Source organism: Alexandromys fortis, unplaced genomic scaffold (assembly GCF_014885135.2).
Source record: "Alexandromys fortis isolate MF-2015 unplaced genomic scaffold, M_Fortis_MF-2015_v1.1 scaffold_13, whole genome shotgun sequence".
NCBI lineage: Eukaryota > Metazoa > Chordata > Mammalia > Rodentia > Cricetidae > Alexandromys > Alexandromys fortis.
In genome coordinates, this window is record NW_026067908.1 from 13,896,888 (window position 1) to 13,915,570 (window position 18,683).

The 18,683-nt window shown below is 40.8% G+C and overlaps 1 protein-coding gene across 8 annotated transcripts in view; it reads right to left on the reverse strand.

The window, feature by feature from the left end:
• The window catches only part of Nfia (nuclear factor I A), a 342,338-nt gene that overhangs the window by 63,227 nt on the left and 260,428 nt on the right, over nt 1–18,683 (reverse strand). For 6 of the 8 annotated variants that reach the window (XM_050136416.1, XM_050136415.1, XM_050136414.1 and 3 more), the window contains one exon: nt 7,708–7,836. The exons of the other annotated variants lie outside the window; for them this stretch is intronic. In XM_050136416.1, coding sequence (XP_049992373.1) covers nt 7,708–7,836 — 129 coding nt within the window. The remainder of the gene's footprint in view (nt 1–7,707; nt 7,837–18,683) is intronic. 8 annotated transcript variants of the gene reach the window in all.

Below are 18,683 nucleotides of genomic sequence, written 5' to 3' on the forward strand. Positions count from 1 at the left end.
GGGCCATGTGTGTGGGTGCTCGCTTTGTATTCCCAAACCTTTCTTGTCTTCCCCATGCTCCAGAGTGGAGCTTGCTAGGCCTGTGATGCCTGGCTTTGGAAATCAGCTGGAGTCATTCCTCCTGGAGAAGGGCGATGTCCTGTTTCCCCAGACGACAAACTCTAATAACAAACACCCTGAGTCTGTCTGTTGGCAGAGTTTGTCAGCACTGTGTTTGCAACAGGTACTTAGTTACTTCTCATTTTCTTGAGATGATTCAATTGCACTAACACAGGAGAAACAAATTAGACCCAGTTGAGCAGCAGTATGTTCTACAGCTAAGTTTAAGAAGCTTTCCTAAATAGCCAAGAAGTTTGAGGATACGACAGGAGAAAGCTGGACAAGACTAACCCTTGGGGCCTGTGCCAGCAGAGTAGGGCCATGGCTACATTAATGAAACACCAGGGTATGTCTCTTCCGGGTTTGTCATTGGATGGAAACAATACTCTAGGGAAATATTGTGTTCTTTCAAAGGGACCCAAATTTTTGAGTTAATTTTTCCTACATACATAGCAAGGCAGAAACTCCTGCACAAATGAACACCAGCATATTCTAGGCACCTCCATAAATGCTGCAAAAATACTTGTTCTTGAAAATATTAATTTTCATTATTGTTGTTACTACAGAAGGGGGAAGGACTTCCCACTATTCCCCTCGCTTTCTGTTTCAATCTCACATATGCATTCATTCATTTATCTGAGGAATGGTTTTCGAGAACTCTTGTGCAAGTCACGAGGCTGAGGGACTCAGGGGTGAACGGGTAAGGCACCGTGTCTGCCATTTAGTAACTGCTGCCTTTGTATTGATCTCCCCTTCCCTGCCGCTTTCTTACTGTCTATGCATGCTGCAACCCACACTCCTCCAGCCATTCCTGGGGACCCTGACTTCTGGGAAGACGATCTTCATGCTCATATCATTGCAGTATGCTTTTCTTGGCCAAACTGGGACGTGTTGTTGACTTCAGCTCCTCAGCGGTTTCATCATGAAGAGCAGGATCCTCTTCTGGGCCAGGAGGATCATAGACTGAGAAGGCTTTCAGAGAATATGAAGTTTTCACTTCCTCTTTAAACAGCACATGTCTTTGAAAGCTACGCAGCAAATCTTTGGCTTATATGATTATTGTTTTGGTATATGTTATGAACACTTTTAGAATCAGGACAATTTGACTTCTAAACTATATACACACACAATGAACTCACATACCATCACACACACACACATACCATGTGTACACACACCACATACATACACATAAGGTATGTACACATATACACACAATGCACATATAAACCACAACACACACACCATTCACACACACCACTTATGTACACACACAGGTATGCACACACACACACACACATGCACACACACTTACCCTCATAAAGATGGAGTGCTGCAACCACACCTGCACTCGCTTCATTTTAATTTCATAGTACCTAGTTGTCTAACAGAATTATTTGTTTTCAGTTGCTCTCTATTTTGCATACTGACAAACAGATGGCAAAAGGTTTGAGACGGGGTTGAGCATCATTCTTGTTTGTACTCTGACAATGCCAAATGACATGGTATTTCCCCAAGAGGATGCCCTTCTTTGTCTTCCCTGGCATCTGGTGCCTCTCCTAGCACAGTGGAGGTCAAGTCCAATTTCTGAAATGCTTGGAACTCTATGTGTTTCTGAGTTCGGATTTTATTTTAGAATTGGGAATATCTGTATACACTTACCAATTTAAACAACCCTAACCTGAGAATCTGAAATTCAAAATGGGCCAAACACTGAGCACCAGTGCGATGCCCAGGCTGGGTCACATCTGTGCTCACAAGCCCATTCTTGGGAGCGTTTCTGATTTTAGATTAAGGTTGATCAGCCCCACCATACAACTGCTGCTTTTCTCTTCCCTCAGCTGCCAAGCAGCAAGTACTCTGGGGATCCTTCAGGCTCCGCTTGCTCCCTCTACTCAGTAACTATAAGGGTACCTTGCTTGTTGTGAGCACTTGGTAAACATTTGTGGGAAAAATTAAGGGGTCACCAGATGGTGACAAGAATTTTCAAGTTAATTTTAACATTGAGAAAAGCCAAAATGACTTTAAAACTGTTTGAAATCACTTGTGGCCTCGGAGAAACTGTGCCTTTGCCAGTAGCAAGGAAACGGAGGGCAGTAAAGACAGAAGAGACAGGAGTCATTTAGGATAGCTATCTAAAAACGCAGTGTGAAAACACAGTCTATGTCATGACTATCAGCATAGCTAAATGGCCATAGCATGTCTCGGACTAATAAGAAGTGTGAAAACAAACCAAAGGTTTGAATAAAGGGAGCTCTTTTTTTTTTTTTTTTTTTTTTTTTTTTTTTTTTTTTTTGTCCAGTGGCAGGATAAAGGTTAGGAACTACTGAACCAGAAACTAAACAAGATGAATGTGATCTTGGCTCCGGTCAGCTCAGATTGCTATTAGTAAGTCATATAAAGTGCATAAGGAACAGCTCACTAATATAGTCCTTCCTCGTCTATTGATTTATACAACCCTGATTTTATAAATAGCGATGATTATATTAAGCTAGAAAAAAATCAAATCTACACGTTGTACCCTCCCTTATAGCTAGAGCTAATCATATATAGTTTTGAGCATGCGATCATACAAAAAAGGTAATGGATGGCTGGGGAGATGGTTCAGTGGGTAAAGGTGCTTGCTGCCAAGCCTGAAGACTTAATTCAATTTCTGAGACCCACATTTTAGGAGGAGAGACTCCTGCAACTTGTCCTCTGACCTCTACACACACATGTCACTATATGCATATATAACACATACATACATACATACGTATGCAGTGACATGTGTTTGTAGAGGTTAGAGGACAATACATTTAAAATATCATTGACAGTTACTCCAAATCCTAAAAGGAGTCAGACAAAGGTTGGAAAAATGGATCAGCTGGCAAAGGAGCTTGTTGGAAAGCCTGGTGACCCGAACTTAATGCCTGGATCCCAAACTGTGAAAGGAGAGAACCACTCCCTGCAATAACTCTCTGATCTGCACACCTATGCTTGTTCACATGGACATATGAGCACACACACAAACACACACACACACACACACTATAAAAGGGTCAGACAAACCCTTTGGGAATTATTTTCTTAAACTGTGTGCTGCATTCCCACAAAGAGTCATCTAGCTAAATGTGGGGTTCATGCAAAAATTGGCAATAGTAAAAGATTCTACACAACAGAAAATTAATTCAAAAATTAAACAGTTAATGAACTCAAGGTGTTTCTGTAGTGTTTGCCTAGGCTGATCATGTGACTTTACCACAGCTTTGGTTGTGAGTGTATACATACTTCCCATTCCACATGCCACCCACACCGCACAACACCGGCTGATTCCGCCTGGGACACCTCCATTCCAGCTGAGACTCTTTAATGTCGTGAATTGAAAAGTTGTTGTTTTTTTTTTTCTTTTTAAACATATGTGGTCTTCTGCTCTTATAGAAACAAAATAGTCTGATCCCGGAAGACGAACATTTTTCTACCATCACTTGTCAGTATGTAAGTATCATATGAATACATCTTTGGATTGTATTGGAATATTTGGTTTCTAAAGTTGCTGTTTGAGTTGTTGATGAGCTATATAAAAATAATTCAGTGACTTCTGGCTTTAAGTTAGGACAAATTTCCTAACAACTTGTGGAATGACACAAAACGTATATGTATTATATGTGCATGCGTGAGTGTGTGTGTGTGAGTGAGTGTGGAGGCATTCTCAGCACCGATGATAAAAATTCAAGTACTGATTCAATCTAAAAATGGTGAAGATGCTTCATGTCTTGCAGTATCAAATATTTAGCCAAAATATAATTCTATGTAGAAAAGTAATAAACATATCCATCTTATTTATGACAAATTATCCTTGGTCTTTACTAAATATACAAAGTAACCAAAGAATTTTTAAAAATAATTTTTATGCTTTTTTTTTATCAGCTACTCTTTGGTTTAGACACCCATTCTATGTCTAAATACCCTAGGTCATGGAGAGACTTCTCAGCGAGTGAAAGAAGTTTCAGAACTGAATCTACATCACCAGGTATAGTCACAATGTTTGGAACAACAGACAGAAGAACAGAGGTTTTCTTTCCAGTTACCATAGATAAGATATAGTGCCGTGATTGAACATGTTATGACGGGGATGACTTTAGGTAACAGTAAAAGAAAGTCTTGATAAGCTCAATCTTCCAGCTTCTAGTGCCCAATACACGCAACTGTGTACAATGACAAAAACGGCTTTGTTGAGATTTAACTTTCCTTGCTCCAGGTTATTTCAACACAGTAGTTTAACCCCTTCACCTGATTCTAACCACGCAGAGAAATAGGTGTCAAAGTATTATCCACATGGTACGGATGGTCCAACTGAGACCACAAGGCAAAGTGATTTATCAAAGCCACAAAGAAAGCCATTGCCAGGGAGGAGATTGGATTTAATAGACCACATACCTCTACCTTTATAATGTAAGCAGTAGAGTGGTCAGAGGAGCATAAGCTAAAACAAGCCATAGCATTTAGTACCAAAGCTTTTCTGAGGTCATCTCAGCTTGCTTTAGATGACAGGCTACGGTCCTCCCCCATCTTGGAAACTCCTTTAGAAGAAGTAAGCGAAAGATAGTACATTTGTGTTTGCTGTTTCTTCTGGAGCACTGAGAACTTACCAGAGTGTGTGGGTGGAGTATGGTGTGGTGTGGTGTGGGGTTGGGGTAGAGTGTGAATTTCTTTTGAGTGTGCATTTATGTGCACTTAATCTACTTTTAATTTATCCATTACGTAAAACCTACTTGGTGATACAAAATGTGTGAAAGATTCGTTGGATACGACCGGACAAGTTTATTTTACCAAGATCTTTATATATTAAAGCTATTATAACTTTGTTTACATTTGTGGCAGATGAGATGTTTCTGTGGGCTTTTGTTTGATCTCTGATTTTATATAAAAATATTTTCTTCATGGAGTTGTACATTTTTTGATGTAACCTAACCTATATAAATCTTCCTTTGTGGTACTGTCCATTAATTTTAAGCTCTAAAAAAATGCCTCCCTATAATACAGAAATTAGAGGGCTATTCATCAACATCTTTTTCTAGCATAAAAATGCATTTTGAGGTTATTCACCAAGTAAATTTGAACGGAGATGTTCTATTGGTGATTTGGTCCTCAGACTTGGCCTGAAATACCAGTCTTTGTCTCTGAGGGGTACTGTTGTAGGCATGAGCTTTCCACGCAAAAGGGGATGCAGAACCCATTGTGAATGGCTCTTCAGCTTTGAGGGACAGCATCCCAACCTAGAAATACCTTAACCAACAGATGCCCTAGTTTGCCCACCTTAACTCTGATTCTCAGCACAGAGATGCAACGGAATGGAATCATTACCCTACTCCAAGGCCTATGCCATACACTAAAGGGTAGGAAGGGGACAGTGAGGATGGGTACCTGAGCAGATTTTCGAGAAAGGAGAACTGAGGATGTTGGGATTTGTCTTGAATGTTGGGGAAAACAAGGAATCTTTGGTATTCCATAGTTCTTAAATGAAGCTTCTCTTTCCTCATACACATCTTAAAACTACGAATATAATTAGGAGGTCAAAGGTCCATGGTGTTGTGGGCTAAAGAAGTCTGCAATGGCGCAATGCAGGGCAGGCCATCTTAGGAGAGGGGCTTAACCACTGTGCACCTGGTGTAAGTGCTAGGCAGTCACAACAGTTTATAGAAATGCAGCTTGAAGCCAAGACACCCTTGGTATTTTTCTGAATAAGAAATGATGTATGCACATTGTTTTCGTTCTGCAGAAAGTCTCCAAACATGCTACTGTATGGCGGTTGTCACAGGGGGGAGCATGAGTTTGAGAAGAAAGGTTCGCTCTCCATTGTGCGCCCTCCTCAAACTGATGAGACACTAACAAGCCAGGAGGTGAATGGGAACGCAGGGGCAGCTCCCAGCCTTCCCGGCTGTTGGCATGCTGCTCTTCACCGCCTTTGCTGCCCTGCTACACGAGGGGTTTTTCATTTGCTCAGAGTAGCTGCCACTCATAGGACTCTTTAGATCTGACTTCAGTGCTGTGCAGTCTTTCAGGTCTCTTTATCTGATGCAGTGATAGTAGCCTGCTACACACCAGCTTTTCTCAATGCTCACTTCCTTTCTCCACCTCTGTTCTCTGAGGACGGGAGACACTGGCCCCAGTGTCTATACAGTGACAAGAACCCAGTGAGTCTTTAATGAACAAATGAATGAACCTCCACAACCCCCTCCTCTGAGTCCTGAAGAAAGATTTCCTCTTGACATTCATTTAGCATTTGAACATGCTAAACTGAACATAAAAGCGAGGAATAACATGCCTTGGACCATAAATATTCTGACCCAAAGCCGCTTCGTACCTGCCATTTCCTGCTATAGTTTAGATGCTCAACGAATGTTAATGACAGGCTCTAATACTAACTAATTTAATGGCTCATTCAGATGTGAATTCTCAACTTTATATAATGTGTAATATACATATACCATATATATGCATGTGCACACATATATGCAGGTGTGTTTGATAAGCATTTGAGACTATGTCATATGTACAAGTGAGGAAGAGTCAGGGAGCCTGATGAGAAAGTCATATCAATGAACACAGTATCTCTGAGATGAAGAAACTGAATTTCCTGATAAAGAAATGGTCTCCCGTGACGGAGTATTTATTTTTGTAAGTGATATTTTTCACATGTTCTCTGTGCATCCATCTCAAGTACCACATTTTCTTAGGATTATCAGAGTTTTCATAAATGGATTCAGATTTGTGGCCCTAACATTGCAACAAATACCAGTTTCCCCAGGTATATGTCAAAGTAGACAAGAGACTGTAACTCTCCAGGGTGTTTTATGATGCCAACCGGTAGATCACAGACATGAAGGAGAATCTGATGGAAGGGTGAAAATGGTCACAGTTATTCATACTCCTACTGTGGGAGTTTTATAAATAAACCAATAAATATTTTCATCTTGCAATAGGATCAAGTTAAGTGAGTTGTTGACATTCTCTTGAGGTTTCAGTCTTGTCTTTAACGTGAAATACAAATCATATTTCTTGTGGACACATTTTAATAATAAACTTAAAAGCACATGAGACTAAAACAAGGAAAACATGGCAATGAAAACCAGACAAACTATCTACCACTTCAAAAGGAGTGAGTGAAGACAACTCGTCACCACCCCAATGCCAACAACCTCAGCACAAAATGCCGCATATGGAAATCGGGTTTCGTGGGAAGAGAAAGAGTAAGGATGGGAGACTGGAAAAACATTTATGTGAGACATAGGTAACTGGCCACATGGAAAAAGCACACACCCAGATAAATAAATACACACAGACATGCACACACACAACTCGAGGGCACACTTGATTTGGGCTCAAATTATTCCCCACCTCTGCAAAATCCCACTGCCTCTTTAAAAGAAAAAAAAAGTCTTTGTGTCTTTTAAAAAAATTAGGATTGGATGCCGAATCTCTTTGGTCCCTCAAAATTCGAAGACTACCCTTGAATAAAAGAATTGATCACTCACTGCAGGGGAGCCCTCACTGTCTCCTCACTTTGCTACTCTGATCTCAACATTACGATGCTTACACCTTGTGGGTCTCTGTGGAGCAACTCACCTCTGGGTCCTGTAATGACAGGTCGGTGATGCTGTGTGAATGCTGTCCCCAGGGAGGAGGTCTGCGAAGGGGAGGGGCTGCTGAAACCAGACTTCTCCGACTTCTTCAGTGTGGTTGGAGATGGCATGCCTGGTAAGAAGGGTTGATTTGTTGAGGCAACTTTAATCTACATAGCAACAATTTGTGTGATCAAAAAGACAACACGTAGAGTGGAAAAAGAAATAAAAATGGAATTGTTTGTAAATGGAAATTTATGCTGAATTTATGCTGTGAATTTGCTACAGAACAAACAGGTAACAGAATGGCTCCCCTTTTAGGTGGTTCTATAATTTATTTCAATTTATTGTATTAAATCATAGTTTGTTGATTTTCTCTACTTGGGGTTTTCTGTATCTTGGATCTTCAGTGTCCCCTGTAAAAGACCTGCATTTTAAGATTTTCATCCTCATATTTTTAGTTGTGAGCCTTGTCTTTAATGGCTGAGCCATCTCTTCAGCCCATGACCCCAGCTAAGACCCTAAGCAATAGAGGAGAGGGGTGCTTGAACTGGCCTTGCCCTCTAGTCGGATTGATGACTATCTTAAACGTCACCATAGAACCTCCATCCAGGAACTGATGGAGACAGGGGCAGAGACCTGTGGCGGAGCATGGGCTGAGCTCCCAAAGTCCAGTTGGAGAGTGGGAGGAGTGAGAATATGAGCAAAGAGGTCAAGACCATGATGGGGACACCCACTGAGACAGTCTACCTGAGCTAGTGGGAGCTCACCAACTCCAGCCAAACAGGGAAGGAACCAACATAGAACCAAGCTAGACCCTCTAAATGTGGCATGACTGGGGCAGACAATGGGGCCACTGGCAGGGGCACCAGTATTTGTCCCTGCTGTTTGTACTGGCTTTTTGGAACCCATTCTCTTTGGGTGGATACCTTGCTCAGCTTGGATATAGTGGGGAGGGCTTTGATCCTTCCTCGGAACAATGTGCTTTGCCCTCTCGGCAGAGGGGATGGAGAATGAGGTAGCTGGTGTGGTGTGGTGTGGTGTGGTGTGTGTGTGTGTGTGTGTGTGTGTGTGTGTGTGTGTGTGTGTATGTGTAGGGAATGGGAGGAGGGGAGGGAGTGGAAACTGGGATTGGTATGTAAAATGAAAAAAAGATAGTTTTTAAAAAATAAAAAAGATTTTCGCATTCAGAGTGGTTCTTTTATGGGGAGGAGGAACTTTAGGAGCTAGTTCAAGAAGGGAGGTCTTTAGGTCATTGGGGGCATAGTGTTGGGTGGGATCCTGAGAGATGATCCCTTCTTCTTGTTCTCTCTTGCTTCCTGGCCAGGAGGTAAGCAGTTTTACTAGCTGCATTCTCTCCACCTTGCTATCTATCACGCACCACACCAGTGAGCCTGGGAGGTCCACCCGAACACGAACCAGATCCTCTAAAACCACGAACCAATATGACTCTCTTCAAAAGCTGCTTTTCTTCCAGATACTTGTTCTAGTAATAGAAATCTGACTTACAGAGGCTTCAACTTTTCCAGGGAATCTGTCACGTGTCTGCGACCTCTGGGACCCTTACAAAGGAAGCTGCCTAAGCACACAAAGACAGCCTCACGTGCAATCATTTTGTCTTGTCAGTTACCGTATTTCAGCACCAAAGCATTTTGCTACACTTTAAATAATTTAGCTTTTTTTTTTTTTACATAAAAATGCCCTTGATAATAGCAGCTCAGATGTTCCTTCAGTGAATTATTTATAGAACAAAAAAAAGAAAAGATAAAAGTTAAAAAAAAAAAAACCTTAAAAGACAAGCAATTGGGACTGGTTCAGTAAATATGGTCTAACCAATGCAAAGAATACTGTACAAGAATAATGCCACAGGAGATATTTATAAGATACTGTTGACTGAAAAACCAATTATAACATGGGGTGTTGTAATACATCAATCACAGGATGTGCAACACAATTTAAGTGGTTTTTTTTCTATGCAGAGAAAGAACTAGAAGATGTGTGTGAACTGTAACTATGTCTCCCTCAGTTGAGTTAAATTTCTATGGTTTTCCTTGCCTTCATTTTGCTTACTTGCCCTTTCTATGATGAACATACATTACCTTTATGCTAAGAAAACACAATAAGAGCTTGTTTTTTAAAAATAGCATTTTTTTTGCTCCAGAGTCTAGGGTTTTCACAACATTTCAAACTTAGGAAATGCTTTGGAAAGAAAAATAGTGGGGAAATAATGAGAAAACAGTTCCTTGTAATTACCAGATTTGTGGTGTTCTCCACACCATGCTGACAGACACAACTGGAGGCATCTATCCATTTGGGAGCATGCCAGTTAAGACAACAGAAATTTGGACGTAAAAATAAAGGAAATGGCTTCAAGTCTCCGTATCACAAGACAAATTTGGGGTTTCAAGTTTCCAGCACAAAAATTGGTCTGCACTGTATCAGAAGAAGAAGTTCATTTACACATGTCTACCTGTAACTTTTCTTTTTGTCAATGCTCTGAGAATTATTTGGGCAAACTAGAAAAATAAGTAATAAATTTATTGATATTAATTTGCAGCTGTCATTGAGTAATTTCTAGGACTATGAACTATGATGAGCATTTTTTATTTAGATACAGAGATGGTCCAAATGTCAACTTGTTTGTCTATACCTAGACACATCTATTTTTTAAATCTGAGATTAGCTTGACTCTATAATATGATATCCAAATACATGTGGATGTGAAGTGAGTCTGTTTTAGCCTTCTCTAAGTTAAAGATGTTGATCAAAGGTTGTGAAACATACCAAAGGATCCCAAAGGGTTATGTGTGTGTGTGTGTGTGTGTGTGCATGCATTCATGTGTATGAGTGTGTTTTTTAAACTCCCTGTACAGATTTCATCTTCACCTGTGATTTCACACAGAGATGCCACGTTATAACAAAATTTAAGGTTTCCATTCCAAGAGAGAAACAAACTAGTTAGTACATTTCTAGTAAGACGCAAGTACAGAATGGATGGCTGTGTGATTTCATTTTATTCGTACTCCTGAATCAAATGCTTTCTAGGTCAATTCCTACTTGATCTGAATTAAAAACAAAGTCACTAGTTCTAGTGGCATTAATTGCATTTGTTTGTTGAAAAGTCTACGGAGCACACAATACCATGTGCTAACAGGTAGGACACACTGAGGTCATACATGAACACCCACTGCCAGCGACATAAACAAGGGATTATCATTTGACTACAGTGGGGAAAGCCTTCCAATAAAAAAGGAAATAATAAAACATTTAGGTGTAGACATATCTCCCAAGTCACTCAAACCTCTGTTGCACAAATGAAGTTTTGAGCTGCCAAAGATTCTACTTCTTTAAATTCAGTCAGATGCCTGAATTACATGTTAGGAAAGACACAGAAATAGAGTAGCAGTGGAAGATGTCAAAACTTTGAAGACTGCAGATTTTATTTTAGTTTCTGAACAATGGAATCATAGTTATAGTTATGGTATTTAACCAACTTTATTGAAGGGAGAAAATGACTGACTCAAGAAAGCTGTGATTTCTTCAAAATGTTCATCTTTCCTCTCCATGTTTGATGTGTAAGAAAGGAACTTTAAGTACAATAGACAGTACCAAGTAAAGAATGATCAAGTGCTAAATAATTAGTGAAATAGGGGCTTGGGAAAAGTTCAGTGGTTAAGCACTGCCGTTCAAGTATGAGGACTTGACTCCCAATCCAAATCCCAAGAACCTACACAAAGCCAGGTGAAGCCATGCTCACTTAGTCCCCACACTCCTATGGCATGATGGACGGCCCAGGGAGGAAAATCCCTGCAAGTCTGCAGGTCATCTAACCTGGAGTACACAGTACAGTAGCACAAACAGTGGAGACCTTGCCTAAAACCAAGGTGAGAAGTGATGCCCACCTACAGATTGTATCTGACCTCCACATGCACATTGTAGTGTGAACACACACACACACACACGTGCACACACACACACACACACATGCATACACACTTTAAGCTCTCCTTGAAAGAGTTAAAAAGGGAAGAAGCTCAGTCAGCATGCAAGAACAACAAGCCAGACTGTCTAATCTTCTAAATTTATCCCAGTCAAGTAATGTGAACCCTAAGGCTGTCATAAAGCTCAAAATTACTTTGTGTTTTCAATTTTTAAAGACTTATATTGAGTACATTTCCCTATTATATACTTTAATATTTTTCTACATACATAATGTATGTTTTGGTTAATTTGTTTTGTATACTTAATTGACCAGATGAAATTTCAAAATGCAGCTAAAAATCCTCAATGTTAAAAGCTACAGATCATACATCTTGGCTTTTGCTTTCGGAATAGTTTAGTTTCCGTACATTACTTTAGAGAAAACTCCTCATTAAAGTTCTTTCACTCACTATCTGTGCATCAGGTTATAGAATTACTGTGCAAATGATAACTGGTAGGGATTTCTGTTAACAAACCCAGTCTTTAGTTTTAATGTACTATCCAGAGTAATGAAACTTTAAGAAGACCAAGACTTTAGTTCTAAAGTCAAAAGGCTGAATTCTGTCAATGACTGTGAGGACATAAAGGAGAACCCTAAGCTCCGGAGAGGAGTACAGATGGAAGAAGACTATGACTCCAGCCTTGGGGAGACCTGAGCACCTTGTTAGACTGAATATACTCAGAACCCTGACCACAGACATGGGACATGCAAATGTGTGCTGCTTTCAGCTGCTAAGTATATTGCGATATGTCACCTGCAATAGGAACCAATAGGATTTCAAATATGTACAGCAACACCTGTAATGCACATTCTCTAGACTTCCAGAATTTTCTGTAACTTTTACCTAACAAATCCTAAGTTGTAAGGTTTTCTCCAGGATACACTGAAATCAGTGAAAATGACACTACCTCTTGAAAAGGCTACGACATTCTTGGAGTCAGGGAAGAGGGGTATAATTTGTGGTTGTTTTCAAAAAAGGATTAAACACTTCTGGAAATTGTTATCCCCCCTCCCGCCGATTCTTGTAAGAAATAGATTTCAACAAATAAGATTAAATGGTATTTTAAAACTCTAAATTAATTCTCAAGGTCTCCTGGAGAAATCAAGACTTACTTTAAGTAATGAAAAAAAGGAAACAAGAGAATCATGATTTTAACCATTTCAACCACAGATTATAGGCTGATCAAAGACTTTGACCAAGAGCTCTGTAGTGGCGCTGTAAAAGAATTGCTACAGGAACTAGGAAGTTGTTCCTGCCTGAGAATCTCCCAAAGGGGTCACTTTCAGGATCTATAGGAGCAGTGGGTGTGTGGGAGGACATACCATAAACATGAATTTTCCAATGATAGCTGGACAGACATTAAATTAAATTAATTTATGTGTCTGAATGTTTTGCTCGAGTGTATGTATGCATACCACATGTGTACCTGGTACTGTGGGAGTCAGAAGAGGGCTTTGGATCCCCCGAAAATAGAATTATGGATGGTTGTAAACCACTGCGTAGGGCCTGGGAATTGAACCCAGGTCCTCTTCAACAGCAACTGAGGCAGGTGAGTGTTGTTACTTGGTTGAAGAGCTAGTAAAGATGTCATTTCCCTCTGAGAGTTGCCCCTAAGTAGGTTAGAAGGAGACCCCAAATGCTTCAAGGTTCATTTATATCAGTGGTTCTCAACCTTCCTAATGCTGTGACCCTTTAACACAGTTCCTCATGTGGTGGTGACCCCAGCCATAAAGTTATTTTGGTGCTGCTTCATAACTGCGATTTTGCTACTGTTAGGAATTTAATGTAAATATCTGATATGCATGATCTCTGACGTGTGACCCCTGTGGGGTTGCGACCCACATGTTGAGAACTGCTGGTCTTTGGCACATCTTGGCTATTCTTTTCCGTATTGTCAGCTTCTAATCCCCAGCGATCTATCTGTGTAATGATCCTTGCTCCAGGTCAATTATTCCTTCAAGCCTAAAGGTTACAACAAGCCTTCATCTCCTGCCTGTCTCCAAGAGAGCTAGGAGACACCTGGTGAAATAAAATTTCTGTACATTAATTGCTTTCAAAAATTGAACTGAGAATAACGAAGCTATAAATTGGAGATCGCCTACTATGTGCTGTGAAGTCCTTACATTTTTATTTCATCTATGCAGGTATTATCCTTACCGTCCTACAATCTAATGCTGCATGAAGTCTAGATTATGGCACATTAAGAAATTTGCTCAAGATCATGCCTACCGATGGCATTTTAACACCCAGGTCTTGGCAACTTACTGAACAGTCAGGCTGAACAAAACCTGACTGTCCTCTCATTAGTACAAAGTAAGGTACTGCTAAGGTAAAGTTATATGCAGACTCAAGGCAATGTAAGTTAGGCAGATAGGATCTCTCCTTCTTGAAGAGTCAAGATGAATACTAACATTCTGGAGTAGAGAGGATCATGGGTAACTGAAACTGCACCAAGCAAAACAGCAGCCTGGGGCTGACACACCACTAAGGCAGGAAGGAGGCAGGGAATCCTCTTGCAGGTGGGAGCAAGCCAAGCATGCCTGGGAATAGCCAGTAGGCTGAAGGATGGCTCAGAGAGTGACTGAGGGGAAAGACTGAGAAGGTGAGAGGCCAATTAGTAAAGTAGAGGAGCCCAGATTTGAACCCATGCAGCCAAGGCTCATTCTACTTTCTGTGTAACACTTTCCTTTCTGTAAATGCTGGTGACCACTTTTATGAATGGCTTCTTACATGCAGGCTCTTGGATTCAACTACCTTTCAGGTACAAGTCTGGGAAAACAAAAAGCCCAGTTGTGTCTATTAGACTAATAGCATCGGTATCAATTTCCCTGACATTTCTCAAGCCCAGGATGAAGGCAATTGATGAATTATGCCACATTCTCTACACTGCCCTTGGCAAGAACAGGGCCTTTCTAGCACCACTGAAACTACTCCACATGATTAGATCGGCTTTAACAACCAGGATGCTAAGGAAGATGCTAACTGGATAGACTAATGACCATTTTAGGACCATTCTGGTCCAGTTGGTGTAAATATACAAAACGCCATATGAGGGTATGGTTGAAGAGTTTGTTCCTTTCTTAGATTTTTGTACTAATGATAAAAACCATTACGGTTCACTGTAACATAATTTACTATAATTAACACACTAGGTAACCGTGACGTAAAACATTTGACTATTAGCCTCTTTCAGTGAATAAAAATGTCTGGACATCACTTTTTATGAGGAAGAGAATCCAATGGAAGGTAAGATGCATCCAAAGCCTATTCTTCTCATCCTGTGTGCATTTTAAAGGTCGCTGCGAGGAAACCTCTGGAAGAATTACCATGTCATTGAGATGTCCAGGCTGTTTAAAAGGCTTGGTGACATAGTGATTCCTTCCTTTTTTTTCTTTAAAGAAAAAGAAGTATGGTGAAAAACATTATACTGATCTTTCTAGGGAAAAGAAATAATGAATCTCTATTGTGCTCCAAATATTGTCTTGTAAGTAGAAAGAGCTATGTATAGCTACAGAAAATAGAGCAGAGACACAAGGAAAATGCTACATGGAAACCTGGTTTCTGGGGCAACATGAAGCTTCCTCTTTCTTTAAAAACAAAAAAGCAAAAACACAGCCCAGAGACAAGTTGTGTGCCATGCTTCATATGTGTCCAGGAGACAGCATATTCTCTACCTACCCCACTGCCCCTAGTCTTTCTTCCTATCATATGTTAGGGGAAGAATTGGCTTTGGCTCAACACAGCAATCACTCCCATTCACAGGAATGTGGGTAAAGAAGAAATTTGTGAGAAAAACAAATGATTTTCTTTGCACTAAAAAAAAATGCAACATGGTAAAACATTCTGCTTAGATATACAGTTGCAAACGTAAACAATAACACCTGTGTTTGGTTTGCATCTGCCTTTTCCAATATGACAGATGCCAGCCATGTGAAGCTACTCCAATGCACATGGGTTAACTTACAAATTCCATTGCTCGGCACCACCACAGTTTGGGTGTCCAGAGTCATGTGAGGCTGATGGTCACAGCACCTCACAGGGAAGATGCATGTACTGGCATTGAGGTGGAGTCCCCTGGAGCAGCTCTTGTCTGTGTGATGCCAATGGACGTCCTACCTTCTCATTCTGTTGGACAGGAGTGGTAACATGGCTTTCATGGATCTTATTGTGAAAGACATGAGTGCACAGGCAATTTGTAGTCTTGAGAAGCAAAGCTTGTGCACAGTGTGAAAGGATGGGGAACCCAAAGATTCCCCCTTTCTTTCCCTCTCATCTCCAAGAAGCCACAGGCACTGCGGTCTTCCAGCTTTGTCAAAATCAGATGCTTTTCTGAGCAAATAACATTAGCCTCAGTGATGTGAGTTTACGTGTTTATTAAAATATGCTCCTACCTGTCACTCCAATCATGATCAAACACTTGGAATTTGAGGGTTCAACTGGCAAAACTTAATTTGAAGGCAGTGTGGGGTAACGCTGGCAGGAGGACTCTATTTCCCTTAATATTTCTTGGATACATGGAAAGCACCCATCACTTTATCTGAAGTGAAAAATTTGAAGCTGATTGAAACATTTCATAAGGGAAAGAGAATATAATTTTGGGCCTCTTCAAATTGCTTGAACTGTGAAATCAAGTAATAAACACGAGAAAAGGTTCTGTCAGCGAGAATCTCGGCTTGGTATAGTCAGCGTTTTCTTGCTAAACCTTATTATGGCAAAGCATTTGATGCTCCATCTCTGTGCTTGTTCATCCTCACAAATAAACTACTTTGACCTCCACCTGTTACTTAGTGAAGTCTGCCTGCCATCCTTCAATAACCCTGCTCTGTGCCCTGAAAGGCCGTTGAGCTGCCGAGAAAGCGGGAAGACAGACTTGTGCAGTGAATTGAGCTGATATCCTTGTATAACTATCCAGCAATTCACAGCTCAAGACAGGGCTATATAGTAAAAGAAAATGGATTTCTTAAAAAGTCAGTGTTTATGAATGTTGGAAAGAGGTAACGTGTTTCATCATTTGAAGATGGAAGTTTTCACAGAAAGTTTCACTCTTAGGCTACTATTTAATGCAGACAACTTCTAGCCCATGCCTTATAGGACAATCCATCTATAGATTGAACCCTCATTTCAGATCGATGAGCCCAAAGGCCATTTCAAAGCTTAAAAATATTTAGCGTCCAAGAATACTCATTACACTGATATTTTGCAAAACAGGACAAATTGCTGGATTTCAACTACATCTTCATGCATGCAAAAAAAAAAAAAGCCCCAGTATTATTAGCAGTATCTAGTAGACATTTCAAAAACCAAAAGGAATTCTGATAGCAATCACACAAATCCATGAGTCATTGCAGCACAGTATCTGGCTGGCTTGCTATTTCCTTTTAAACAACAGTGACATATCAAGCAGAGTAAGCTGCGTTTCTAATGATGAATGCTGCGTTCGGCGGAGGAAGGGTGTCTGTCTGATTACATTACACACTTATCTGTGAGGGATCAGCAGCATGTTTCTGCTCCCTGTCATTCTCCGCGACAACATAATGATAGATCCGTTTACTTACGAGTGCAGTTATTAAAAACCGCGCTGTTTTCTTAACTGTCTTCATGTCTTGGAAATATTTTATTAAAAATTACTTATCTGACACTAAGGGTAAATGCTTGGCAGAGCTTTGCATATCAATTAAGAAAATGAGTCAGTTCCATTCAATCAATGTCTCTTGTTGAGTGCCGCATTCAGGTTCGGTGGAAACTCGCCTCTTCTCTACAACGCTTTGGATCTGGAGTTCATGACTCACCCTCCCCCCCCCCCACTCGTCTTATTTATCCAATTTTTAAAGTTTGGTTTTTTTACTTCAACTAAAAACTGCTCATGGCCGACATTTTCTCTGGAGTCATGATTTAACACTTCTTTTTCACATTCACACCTTCTTTGGAAACTCAACACAAGGATCCCATTTTAAGCAGACAACTCCCCGCAGGCCAATCAGGATGGATCGCTCGCTGTGCAGCATCGTTCACAGCTTTTTCTCTTCATGGGATGAACTTTCTCCAGCACTTGTGAGGAAAAGGTCTTTATACGGGCTAAAAACAACACAGCAAACCACACTGGGCACTACAACCGGCTCTTCCCAACGGAGTGACTACTACGTGTGTCAATGAAAAAGACAAAGCCGGCTTTCTCCACTCACTGATCCAAACGGCGATGGTTACTGACTTGCCCTTGACGGTGAAAGACAGCCAAACACTTTTAGGCCCTACACACGTATTGGATATTAGAACCCATGACCTGGCTTGCGTCAGCACCTAAGGTGTGCTGGGATGCAAGCAGGTCTGCAGAGTGACTTTGGTAGACTTCACTCTTCATGACACGGCTGACTGGCATCGATTCACGTACTCCTGATATTCAGAAGTCACTAAAGCTGGAAGCTGATGTTAGCTGAATGAAGTCTAGGTTAGGCTTGCTAACACAGCAGAAGAGCTGGGACTACATAGGACACTCAGATTAGAAATGGACATGGGGCTGATGCTCTCAGAAGTTCTAACATGCTCAATCATGCCCATCTACACCAAGTGGAAACTTTAATTTACCCCTCATTATTTGCAAAGTAGGTGCCTAGAAATTGGAATTATTTAAAATAGAGAACAAGAGGATAAACGGCCCACATCCAAACACAGGTGCTCAGGAGCCTGGTTTGAGTGAGTTCTGAACACCAGCCGAGGCTGGTGGCACCCACTCTCCGCAACCTTGCAAGGTGCTGGACTATACGCAGGCCCTCACATCTAACAAACCACAGAGCCAAGGATTGTAGCAGTACTGTATTTAATAATCCAAAAGCATCAGGCAGGATTTTAGTTGATAAGAAAGGTGGAGAGGGGATCCGTATGCCTTGGTTCTAAAAAGTCACACCAATGAACTGCTTTTAACATGTACAGTGTTTCCGTTTCAGTTAAACTTTTCGCCTCTAGGAAATACTGTAAACTGGAGGGAACTCATGCATGCTGC